Source organism: Enoplosus armatus, chromosome 12 (assembly GCF_043641665.1).
Source record: "Enoplosus armatus isolate fEnoArm2 chromosome 12, fEnoArm2.hap1, whole genome shotgun sequence".
Lineage (NCBI taxonomy): Eukaryota > Metazoa > Chordata > Actinopteri > Centrarchiformes > Enoplosidae > Enoplosus > Enoplosus armatus.
The window spans coordinates 18,917,647-18,930,725 of NC_092191.1; the positions used below are offsets into that span (position 1 = coordinate 18,917,647).

The following is a 13,079-nucleotide window of genomic DNA, read 5'->3' on the forward strand; positions in this document are numbered from 1 at the left end:
CAATGAAAAGTGTAAAGTTTTAACGGGTGCCTAATCAGGCAAAACCTTGCGTCTTGAGGTTAATGGAAAAAAAACATGTTCAATATAACAATGTTTACGGCTTCATAGCACATAAATAGAAGTAGGGCTCTAAGGCGAGCACTAAATACCAGCAGCAGCAGGGATTCTCTGACACACAAACTGTACAGTGCATACACACTGTCTACATCTCTAAAACCTGCTCATTTCCATGGAGAATGTATGCGCCAGTCGATGAAATATCCCAAGATAAAGATAAAGATGACGTACAGTAACCCTGAACATGATTTTTTTTATACAGTACACCAAATGTAACATGTTAGAATGGACTTAAAAAGGTAGATTTTGCCATAAATACCTGATATACATAATCCCACTTCAATTCCCTGTTAAGGCAAATATGCTTTCAGTTTGGGGAGTGCATAAAGCGTCAGTGTTTCTAATAATTGGGTGGGTGCAATTGCATATATATACCTACTATATGCTACTCTCCTGTCTTTGTCAAACATGCAACGTCAATGTACAACGCTGGCCTAAGACTGAGTTCAAACAAACCCTCATAGTTAATTAGTACAACCGTTAGCGGAATAGTTATTTCAATACGTGTAGCTATCAAAAACAACTCCAACCAGTGGTTTTCTGGTTATTCATGGTTAGCAATGACAGTGCTGGGCGTTCTTTTCAAAATATAATGCTCATACCTCTTTGAACAAATTAAGCTGCCACCCTACCATCAATACAAAAAGCTTAAGGGAAGGCTCTACTCAGGGAACAGATAAACATACAATACTCACTGTACATATCGACAACCAGGATACTCTCACTAAGGTCTCGTGTAGTCAGTATTTCTAGAACGGCATATCTTCTAAGTTACACTTGACAACATTGATTTTACAACTACGCACAGTATGTCATCTGGCTAGTTTCTGACAGCTATACAAAGGGTAATAGTTCCTTTGGGGAAATCACAAAAGGTATTTGGTCGGATTCTACAACAACTGTTACAAATTGAAGGATATTACGAGGTCTATATCACAAACGTCGATAAGTGACCTGCACGTACAAGATGACATTACAGTACATGATAAAGTCGAGAGTTGGTCTTTCAACATGCAGCTAATGTTTACCTGCCTTGTCAAAGTCAGCTCTTACCATTAACCTCACATGCAAGCACTGTGGGTAACATCACTCGTCAGACTGAGGATAGTGACATGTTTACATGCACGGAGACACTCTGCATACCACTCTGGAAGTACAGGAGTTTAAAATATCTTAAAAACATAAATATCTTCTTATGTCTTAGTTATTTGTCTCTTCAGGTAATCATGATGAGGATATCCTAGAAATCTGATTTTTGTTTTTGAAAGAAAACTGTTCTTGTATATATAGTATAATATATTGTAACAATTTACTTCAACAGTAGCAGTATTTCTGGAGTGATTTAGGATTTGGATGTACACGCACTCATTTCAATCAAATGCTCTGCTGTGTACAATTTTCACTGACACATGGGAATTGTAACAGATATCCCAAATACATTTACCATGTGCCATTTTTATACTCAGCCTCAGCACTAAGCACTGGTACTCATTTACATCATGGTATCACCATTATTGCAATTTCCATAAGGAGGGAATATATTAATGACAACTGATCATTAAACCATAAAAGAGAGGACACCTGACATTGTTATCAAGCAGTGTGCAAGTTTGCATGACAAAAAGGGACATGAGCTAAACGTCCCTTAAGCAAAAAAACTGGACCGGACAGTCGGTGCTCTCTGTGGAGTAAGGGAATCCATAATTATGTGCATGTAAACATTGTCACTGTCTCGTTGGGCGTCAGTATATATTTATAAGATCTGTACAAGAGTCATCATTAACATGGGCAAGTTTAACTAAAGGGCAAATTTAAGAGTGCATTTCTTGGCCGAGTAGTGACGCTATGTGCAAGCTTTTGCTACTGCTACCATACAGGAAGTTTCTACACGACGTACGACTACAAAATCCTGCTACAAGGAAAGCACTAGATCTGAATGATCCTGGTCTGGCACTGTGTAAACATTGCCTTCAGCTCGCTCTCTTGGGCTTCGTTGACAGTATCTGGCTCTGGGCTCTTCTGTACCTTTGCCACAGCAAAGTTGATGCCCTGGGTGAGTCCCGCCTGGGTGAGGCTGGCCACCTGGACCATGGAGCTCTTGATCTTGGCAAAGGGGGACACCACTCGGCTGCCGTTGCTGTCGGCGGGTGAGGGGCCGAGGCTGCCCTCCATCAGTGAACTCAGGCTCCTCTGAGAGCCTCCTGAGACTGCAGAGCTCGGCTTCTGGACGGTGAGGAGGTTGGAACTGGAGGTAGTGGACTCGACGTCTAGCTGGGACGGCCTGGGGAGCTGGGGTGCCTCCTCCTGTTGCTGCAGCTCAGAGCTTGGCTGCTTGTCCGAGTCTGCTGCGGTCTTATTCTGCACAGGCACCACAGGGTGTAATGGGGGGCCGGCAGCTAACGGCTGCTCTCCAAACACCTCAACAGGTTTGGTTTGTGCATCATGGACAAACTGGTGGCAGTAGGCATCGATGGGAGTGCCAAAGTCAATCAGGATGGCTTCTTCAGCCACCGAGGCGGCCCCTGGGGACTTGTCGTCACTGACTTGAGAGCAGCTTTCCTGCTTCCCGTCGCAGCCAGTGACCCGGATAACAGAGGGGATATTTAGCTCCACGCTGCCAATAGATTGGGAGCGGCTGCCCAGTCGGGGGTTTGATGCTACTATGCCGCAGCTGGGCAGCACATAGTCCACGTTTTCTAAAGAACCAGAACACGGGTGCTCTGGGTCAGAATTATAGGAGTCAGAGTCGGAGATTTCAGAGTGCTCGTCACCGATATCTTTTAGGGCTCCTGTGCCAGGGTTGTTATCTGATGTCTCCAAGCTGCTGTCCGACTTCCACAGGTTGACATGCATAGTCGGCTTCAGGAAATTCACTTTCACATCAGGCTTTGAGAAGTTGCCCAGCCTCCCGAGGGGCTTGAAGGGGCCAATGTTTACGTTCGTCTTGGTCTGCTTCACTTTCTGATTGAGAGAGGAGAATTTGTTGAGGAGGAAGCTTTTGCCCTGTGCCAGACCAGAGCTACCCTGGACCTGGTCAGCAGGTTTGTTCTGGATGCCCATTATATCCTCATGAGGTTTACTCTGCCGCCTGGAACACAGATACAAACAACGTAAGTATGCTGCCCACGGCTCTTGTCATTGGTTTAAAGTTAAAATCATGCTATGATGGCTGCAAAAGTTTATCTTCATTACATAGAAATATGTGAAAAAGAGACAGAGATGAAATATCATCTTAATGATGACAAATTAGTACTCACCTCTCCAGCTTCTTTTCAACCACAAGCAGGTCCAGCCCCAAGGCCTGTTTAGTTATGCGCAGCATCTCAGCTATGCATTGCAATGTGTCTGAAATGTATCACAATTTAAGTCTCAACCAGTATATGCAGCGTTTAGGATTTAAAATGTTTAATTTTCTTGCTGTTTAAAGACTTTAAAGAATTACGTCCTACCTTTTCCATCATCCTCAGGATTTCGTGTTGCTGCTCTCAGCGTGTGAAAGTATCCACTCGTCTCTTCATTCCTGTAATGCAGTCGCATGCAGCAGAACTTTGGCTTCCCAAACAGAGTAGGCTCTGGACCTGCAAAAGGAAACACCACTTCTAACTTCCATTTTCAGTGATGTGCTTTCCTTGCATGAATCATAACCAGCAGAGATATTGCTAAAAGGTTACTGAGAAACTGTTGAGCACACTTTTGGGAAGTGTTGGGTGACTCAGTGAGTGTACAAGAACCCTGACTTCTCCTTTGAGTCTAACTTCTTACCAATTTCGATCTTTTCCAAACCCTCTAAATTGAGGCGCTGGTATTGGTTGACTTTATCTGCTTCTTCATCGTAGCTATAAGGAAAGAAATGCAAACATAAGTGAAAAAATTCTGAAGAAAAATATTGGCGAATTTAAAGTCAGACTTACTAAGCGATGTAATAGGCATTGTTAGACAGAAGCAGCAGCACATCCACATCTTTGTTGTTTGCATCAATCAGGCTGGTGGGAAATAAGAGAACGGCATCATGAAAGAGCACTTCATAAACTACTGAAAACATACTATAAATAGTACATGGGCTGCTCATCAGCTTTATCCCCGATGGTGTAAATCTAATAAGTAATAAAACAGGACAGCTAGCCACTGACCTCATGTCACAATTGATGAGGGCCCAGCCTCCATGAAACTTCTCGTCATCAGGCAGCAAAAGCTGCATGTAGGTCTGCAGCAGGAGGCTGACCTGCTCCTGCGCTCCCCTCTGGCTCTCTTGCTCTTTCTCTTCGTGCTCCTTCTCCTTACTGAAGATGGAGTACAGGTCCTCCGTCACTGGCAGGCCCATCATTAAGTCTGCAGGGAGAGTCAGAGGATTCACAAGAGTCAGTCATGGGCCGATTCTGGGACAACATTGCTGTAATATCGGTCTGTTTTCTCCATACCAATGACTGCTTGTCTGTAAGCATCCCTGAAGCGGTTCAGATAGTAGCGGTTGGCTGAGTTCACGCCATCTTTCATCACACCAGCCAGTCTCCTCTCCCCCGTCCTGGTGAAATCTCCCTAAAAGAGATCAAACAGTGTTTGTTACCTTTTGATTCTCCTTTGAATTGTGACCTCTGAAATTTCAGTCAATTTTTAAGTCCAAAAGGTTCAGTCCATATTTATCATTCGGATGTGTTTAACCTCCTGAAATACTACATGCTCTGTTGATTCACAAGTCCTACTTTTAGTGAAAGCTTTTGTCTCAATTGCTTCAACTATTCTCCAAACAACTGACTGTGTTACAACAAAAGATGGCACACTTCACTACTGTTTGTGTAAGCAAACGCTGACTCAGATGTGAACCTGTCTGCAAAGACAATGACGTTACCTTGAGCGCTGCGGTGCCTGCGTACTGTCTGCTGATGGTGTCTCCATTATTGGCCCACATGATCTGATAAATCCTGTAGCATTTGAGAGGCAGGGGCTGCTCTGGAGGCATCACACCCAGTTTCTTCAGCTGCAGGAAGAAAGGAGACATTTTATCCCATTGGTGTGCTGTTCAAGCTGTGAGTACATGGTGATGTCTCTCTTTCAGTTTACATTGCATCAGAGGGGAAGGTAAGCCTGTATCCACTTCTATGAGCTGCTCAATTTACACTTGCTAATTAAATGTAATCCAAGATGAATATGGTGGAGTTGCTGGATTTCTAGAAAGCTGAAAGGATTTTGGGTGTATAAACTATGGTTGTGTTGGCGGGCACTGAAGGTCTGCTCTACTATCTCTGCTGCTTAGTGCTGTACGAACATGGGAAGTCTACCACTAGTGTGTGTGTGATCTGATATCTGCAGATGTCTGTTAGTTTGTAGGCAGTTTACTTTGTGTTTGTACAACACCTTCATGTTGTCAAAAGAATCTGGTTTTATCATGCTTACACCTTTTGTGAAGCGCTTTGCAATCCCAGTTTTTAGAAACAGTCATATAAAACAATGACCTTTATGATGATGTTGATTTTTCTATGTTATGAATGCTGGTACTATTAATAAAATATAACTTATTTACCTGGACACAAGTTTGATAAGGAACAACTTATAATAACTTTCAATCAAAAGGTCACTGGTGCAGGAAATAGTAAATTCAATTTAAAAGCAGCAGCTAACAGCAGACCTACATAATAACAAATGTTATGACACAAGGATCAGATCTCACCTGTTGTTCCATCACCACCCGAGCAATAGCAGCCTGGACCACGTTGGTCCTGTCAAGACAGTCCATACAGTTGACTCTGAAGATACCCTCCTGCTTGCAGATGACTCCGGCCTGATCCACCCTGACAGAGGAAGACACATTCATAACAGGATGCATTCATCGGATTACAACCTTTAACCCAATAATACACAGGACTACTAACATGCATCATAGCCTAGTGGTTCATTGTTGTTTTCTAACAAAACAAATCATGCCCCACTGAAGATGAGCAAGACTTCATGTTTCTCTGAAAATAACAAAACGCTGGTGTGATACTTACCAGGCCCACTTCATATCAGTGATGATATCAGAGATCGCATCTGTCAGTATTTGCACGTTCTCAAACTTCATGCCTCGGCTGGGAAACAGGATATAAGAAGCATAAAGGGGAAGTTAACGCATTGTGGTATGAAACGGATTTGTTACGACCACAATCATGAATCATGTTGCACGGCTGAGGAGTAACGTTTCTCTTACCAGTGTTCATGGAAGTCAAATGAAACATATGTGAGGTTTGGGTTGTTGTAAAGCAGGACTTGCTTCAGATATGCGTCGCCAATTAGCTTCTCCCGTCCACTTTGATCCACTAAGTTAATGATGACCTGAAAAATAAAGAAAAAAATAAAGAGTGCCGTCATTTAGCCTTGTGTACAGCATTTATGCCCCTCTAAGATGCTAAATGTTAGAGAAAGGAATACTAAATTGGCACTTTTAACAGCACCTTACCATATGGACAAGGTTGGCTAAATTTAAATTTGCAATCTTTAAAACGCAGAGTTTAGCTTTTCAAACTACATACCAGCATCATCTTTCTCTCGGGACCTCAACAGCAACACTTTTGTTAGCACACTTAAAAATACATTTCCAAACTGACTTAAAGGTGTACTAAAAGATGACACCAAATGGCAAAAAAATACCACCAACTCAAGTCTAGTTCACATGCCAGAACATTCTCCTATGTGCAGCCCCAGGCGGCAGAATAACCACAGTGGTGATACATTCTAAATAACAATCCTAACACAAGACTGATGTATGCAAGTAGTCTCTGGCAGAGCAAACCCACCTGCTTCTTGTAGAGTTTAAGCTGTTCTTCAAAGTGATCAGAAAAGTAAGACATGGTCTCCTTCTCTCCTGAAACATCAGAAAAATATGCAGACAAATGACTTCCATGTAACTGAATCTGGCTAAAGACATCAAGAAATCTAGTTTATAAGCTTTTACATTGTTGTAACGTTGGAGACAGTAGTGCTGTTTCCTAAAGAAATTCGCTTGAAGAAACAGCTTCAGGTGAATTATATCCACATCTATAATTTCTCCAAATCTCTGTCAAGAAATGTTTTTGTTTTTTTTACAGTGGAGCAAGGACCAATGGTTGACAAGATAACTATATTTCGTCGATATGTAAGACAGAGACAGGGTGAAACCCAGAGAGAGCACCGGTGCTGAATGAAATGGCTTTTTAAAAGGTACAACTATTAAAAAAAAAAAAAAGGAAATGCAAGGCCTTCTGTACTCACACAAAGCAGGACTGTGTGCAAGATAATGTAGTTCTACTGACCTTTCTCTAAACGTGGCCGGGGGTTGTAGCGGTACCCTGCCTGGCTCCAGAAGACAGGCACGGAGCCACGAGTCTGCACAAAGGACAGAGTGTGGCTGTGCACGTGGATCAGCTGCTCTGTCTCCACATAGTTAGCCACACGGCCATCGGTATCCACACCTCTGCGTTTGTACCGCATCCCTTTGGGGCAAAGAGAATGCATCAACACTATTCAGATTATTTATATCACAGATCATGCTTCACTTGAAGAGAAGAAAGATAAAACTGTCTACCAAGTTATTCAAAGCCTTTCGGGAAAGAAACCCTATTTGGATGTGGGGTAAAAAACAGTCCTAATTAAATAACATAGCCAATATATGAGGGCTGAATCTGAGCTCAGGCATGACCTTAGTGATCGCAGCTCTACCTGCTCGGTGGCGGCTGCGTCTGGAGATCAGGGCCACAGTGAAACGGGGATGGATGTCATCAACACAGGTGACCTCCTGTGGTGGGGTCTCAGGGCTGCTCCTCTCCTCATCGGATGTATCGTTGTAGTTCACCACCAGTTCCTCCACCTGTACAAAGCCCTGGATGATTGGTATCACCCAGAAGTCCACGTCTGGCACCTGGAGCAATTCAAAAGTGAAAAAAAAAAAACCCCAGCAAGACAAGGAGATTAAAATGCTGTCTGCCAGGTTGATAAGGAGGCACTTTGCATCCACCAAGTATAAGTAAGTAGATAATCTTTCATAACTAAGAGCCATTACCCCTTCTTTTCAGAGTATTTTCATACTCTTCTGATAAAGCTCTGGTAATCATCAGCGCATACAACTGCCACGCTTACATAACAGGGCCAGCTATGCTCCTTGAGCTGACAACTGTAAAGAGAAACACTATGACTGTGTCAGCAACTGTCAAAGAATCAAATCTGGGGACAAAGAGCATTGATTCAATTCTAAAATAAGAGAAGTAAAAACTAAACACAGTGCCACTTAATATTTCCATGCGGAAAAAACATTTACCTGAAGGTCGATAAGGTCTTGGATCATGTGTTTATTCCAGAAGAAACGGTCATCCACCTTTCACAAGGCATAAAAATTACAATCAATTAGACGTAAGAGTTTTAAAAATACATAAGGCAACGAGCCCAACAAGTTGTGAGATGTGGTTCTCTCCAAACCTGTTTCCATAGGGGTAAGCCGGACTTATCCGAGTCTCCTTGGCGCTGGACGCTGTTTGTTAGGTCGTAGGTCATGCTGTAGTAGAAGGAGTCCGAGTCCATGAATATCTTGTACAGCTCATCCAGCAGCCGCCTCTCCAGACGTTCCTTCTCTTTGTTTTCCTTGACCTGGAAGGCAGGGGAATACTGGATTGGGTGGGTGGATAGAAAAGAGCAATAAGCTGACAAAGCAACTTCAAAGCCTTTAAAAGTGAGGGACGAGTAGTGTGTCGGTTTGAGGATGACAGAATACAACAACAAAAAATACCTTTTTCTTGATGGGCACAGCCACGTTGGATTTGATCTGGCTGAAAGTTTTCATCAAGAACTTTGACTCATCGGGGGACTGGGCCAGTTTCTCTGGTTTGTCGATTCCAAAGTGATGCTTCTTGCAAAGCTGAAAAAGAGGAATCTCTGTCAAATGTATGCAATTTTACAAATCTCATGAACATGATAGTTATACTTGGTCAGTTTGGTCAAGATATTATGGCTGAATTTGGTGCTACCTTGAATTTCTCAAAATAACAAATACACAGAACGTTTATTACTACCCACAACACACAAACAACTAAAAAAACAATACAATACTCTACATAAATCTCATATTCCTAAACTAACGCACTAAACAATCTAACAGCTACATTGATCTATAGGATTTCTAGGTACAAAAGGGGTGGAATGATCATTCTGCAGTACAGGGACAATGTACAACAGGATGGGGTCTAAAAGCCTATCCAGGAACGATCATCCTCCTCCGTATGTACTCACTTGAAAATATTCTGTCTCACCATCCATGAAGCTCCCCTGAAAGACTGAAATCTTAGCAGTGTTCAACGTCCTGTGTGATCTATTACAGTGCTTTCATGTCTGCATTTAATTTTCACTCTCAATGTGTGGGTGAAAGTGAAACTGATCTTTTAATAAGATTGAAAAAAACAACATCTACAACTCATTTTGCACCACTGTCAGCCCGGCAGAGATGAATCACACGCTGACACATACAGGTTATTCTTGGGTACATTAATAACAATTTAGGATTCTCACAAGCACTGCTATAAAGATTGTCAAGGGGGGCTGAATTATGGTATTAGTACAGTATACTACAGTATTAGTGTACACACCTCCAGCTCAAGCTCCTGAGGCTCTTCGTCGGACAGAGGGATGACAGCTATCTTGGTGATCTTGTAGACTTTGTGTGTGCCGGGTAAATGGCCCACGAGCGCTTTCTGACGGATTAATACGAGGCCGAGAGGAAGATCTGTCAAGAGGAGAAAGAGGAAGGGGGAGTTGCGTCACAGGTGCAGAATTCCTCACATTCTGAGAGGTGTGAAGAAAGCAGCTGCACACCAGCCATCAAATGCAGATTTTTTTTTAATAAGACAACACCAGACATCTGGTAAATAAATATTTAAACCATGTTAATCTATCTGAATTACGAGCATAATATAATTGTTCATATATTTCAGTGTGAAGGGTATAAATGTTTAATCTGAAACTTCGTACCATGAGGCCCACGGAGGCACGCCATCAACAAAATCAGATTTAGCACCAATTGAATCATCACCATCAGCTCACTCCTCTTCATAACTACACAAGTACTTCTACACATTTTTGTCACACCTTTCCTTGTGAGTAAGAAAAATACTAAGCACTGGATGATTTGGAGACTCAAATGTCTGGTGCACACAGACGGAAAATACTGGCAAGGATGTATGTGCTGTGTGCAAAAAGGAAAATGTCTTCATTCTCCACTTACCTGTGTGAAGCTGTATCTTCCCAATGACACCTTCTACCAAACCCAAACACACTGGATTCCAAGCTAACAGCAGGTCTGTTGCTGAAATACAAACATGGAGATGAAACATCAGAACAGTGGTGTAGTAAGACGGCTCAGCAAGATATGCTCCAGGCCAGATGAGCAGCCAGGATCAAAAAGTACATGTGCAGGGCCACAAAGGCCCCTTATTTGTTGAGGCTTTGAGCGTGTGTGTCTTTTCTGTCAGATACAGCTAAATATTCACACCAAGCGCTTAACCTATGTGTTAACCAAACAGAAAGTACAGAAAAACAGTCTTGGTTGGGTTATTTCCTGTTACCACGCTGAAACGTGTTTCTGATACCCAGTAAACACTCTTAACCTCAAAGACTTGGTCTCGGAAATTGCAGCTGGTTTAAATGTAGTAACATTCCATAGATGGAGGAATCTCCATAAAACTGTATGAAAAGTACAGCTATTAAACATAAAACAGGATAGTCTCTTTAGATTGAAGAACGTGTAATTTGATTGGTGAAAAACGAGCCTGCCTCCATTTACAAACATTTTCAAAAAAACAGGCCAAGTTTGCAGTCAGTTACTTCAAAGCACAAACTCCGTGACTATGAGGAAAACTGGAATGCTTAAGATTGGTGACGGATTAAGCACCAAAGTGGAGAAAATTGGGAAAACGCGAAGGGTGTGGCTAAGGGTGGAAGCCACCTCAGACAATGACTCTTCCTGTTCCACCAGCCAGACAATTTCATGTACGGAGGAACCAGCTATGGGGGCCCCCACAGGAACGGTCTAGCAGGGGGAAGAAAAAAAAAAGACCAAAAAACACAACATACAACACAACTTCACTCGGAACGTGTAATATCATGGAAATACTTGGTTGTGTGCCTGACAGCGGATTGGAAACCCTGAGAGGAGTGGAAACCCTTTTTCCAATTAAATAATGAAACAGTGGTGCAACTAAAAACCTGTTCAGGATGGCTGCACAGCCATACGACTTCAACTGACACAGAGGGCAACATGCACAGCCTTCTGGTGACTCTGAGGAAACTTTTCTTTTAGTTCAGCAGTTCTTTCACTTGCTGGGAATACGTGGTTCTCACAACCCACAGTATTTCATTTAGTATGAAAGCATGACAAACGTTTTAGTCACCGCAGCAGCAGTGCTCACTTCTGCAATGTGATCAAGATGTACTACTAGGATCCACAGACTTCAGTAACACCTGTATGAATAACCTGTATTTATTGTGCCTTCGTGTTCTCATACATTAGAACAGCATCATAGTTTTCTAACAATTCATCTTTTTATAACAGTGCATCTGTTAAGCTGTCATAAATCAAGCACATGGTATGAAAGCTAAACCTATGTTATATTCTTTCACTCCTGTACTATGTCTGTTTGGTCTAATGAAGATCTGAAGAGTCACATTTAGCCTTCAGTCTGTAACATAAGAAGCAAAGCAAGAACTTTGGAGTCTGTTTGGGGTGTTGGCACTCCCGGTGACTGAGAGCTAGGACGATGATTTCAAGACTTAGGAATGGCGCATTCAACAATTTCTACCTTTTCTTTACCAAACAACGTGCTTTGTGTAACGCAGCTGGATCATTTACAACGATTAAATGATTACGATAACGTATTTTCAGATATGAACGAGTGCTAATTGCGAGTGATAGATTAGACTAATCCGCGGAGGTGTTTTAGATACATTGTTAAAAAAAAAAACATCAGTAAAATAATGTGTCCGCTCCAGACAGGCCAAGAAATACACAGCTTTCATTTCACTCTATTAGGAAATAGTGCCAAATGTTAGTTTCAGGTAAATGGCCGGCTGCAGCAGAGAAAGCTGTCATCCAGTACGTACCAGGTCTGACGGTCATGGTCCCGTCTTTTCGGCTGCACCACAGAGCACGGTCCCCGCTCTGAAGAATGTAATCGTCTTTGGCTTGGAACAGCTCCATTTCGTCCCTTTACGTTACACAAATATGGGCAACTAGCTGGCTTAGCAGCCAGGTACAGGTAATTATCAACTTCCACGTCTTGGAGGCTGACTGTAGCTAGCCAGAGAGCGACTGGCTAGCTACACCGTTAGCTCGTTCCCCTCTGGCTGGTGAGCGACGGCAGCTAGCTACCCAGCGAGCTAGCAGCGGCAGCGGCAACTGGATGAGTGTCGGATTTGTTTATTCCACCTCTACGCATGCTGATAATCAAATTCCCTTTCTACTGAAGAGACATCCCTTCCCACAGTCATGCTGGACAGAGTGACGGCAAATACACACCAATGAGTGAGAAGGTGTCCCAGCAGCTGCTGTGAGCCGTTGAAGACGTAACCGACAGTTTCCTGTTCTAAACAATGACACGTGATCTCTGCCGTCATCACCGTGTCCAGGTACTGTACATAAAAACTAATTAGATTATCTACTAAATGATTACAGTAATTACTAACTGTATGATTCATTAACTGTATGATGTTATTATAGTTTGAAGAAACTCCCCATTCTGATGAAAGTGAAAATATTTTATTTTATTACTTTATATATTGCCTTCATTTGACTTTTTTTCTTTTTTTTCAGATAATGTGATACTTATATTTCAGGGAAAGCACAACATCTCAGCTACACTTGTCAAGTAACAGCAAGGCGAATGCAAGATGAATCTGAGGTTCACTCAAGGATGTTTTTAAAATTAGGAGATTATGTATAAAACAAGCATCAAACATCAACTATTCTTACAGGC

The 13,079-nt window shown here is 42.4% G+C and overlaps 1 protein-coding gene across 2 annotated transcripts; it reads right to left on the minus strand.

Annotated features, from left to right (window-relative positions):
- Positions 1 to 2,017: 2,017 nt before the first annotated feature.
- inpp5f (inositol polyphosphate-5-phosphatase F) lies at positions 2,018 to 12,516 on the minus strand. Of its 2 annotated transcripts, XM_070916231.1 has the most exons (21): positions 12,208 to 12,516; positions 10,334 to 10,414; positions 9,699 to 9,835; positions 8,846 to 8,974; positions 8,539 to 8,706; positions 8,381 to 8,437; positions 7,786 to 7,984; positions 7,380 to 7,559; positions 6,885 to 6,952; positions 6,299 to 6,423; positions 6,102 to 6,179; positions 5,783 to 5,903; positions 4,964 to 5,092; positions 4,536 to 4,653; positions 4,248 to 4,446; positions 4,029 to 4,100; positions 3,880 to 3,953; positions 3,567 to 3,695; positions 3,375 to 3,462; positions 2,515 to 3,205; positions 2,018 to 2,475 (listed from the first exon to the last, which is right to left on the minus strand). In XM_070916231.1, the coding sequence occupies exons 1-21, from the start codon at positions 12,302 to 12,304 to the stop codon at positions 2,044 to 2,046; spliced, it is 3,372 nt and encodes a 1,123-aa protein (XP_070772332.1). In that variant the 5' UTR covers positions 12,305 to 12,516; the 3' UTR covers positions 2,018 to 2,043. The 2 variants fall into 2 exon arrangements, with proteins under 2 accessions (XP_070772332.1, XP_070772331.1); XM_070916230.1 differs by having other exon boundaries at positions 2,018 to 3,205.
- Positions 12,517 to 13,079: the final 563 nt, after the last annotated feature.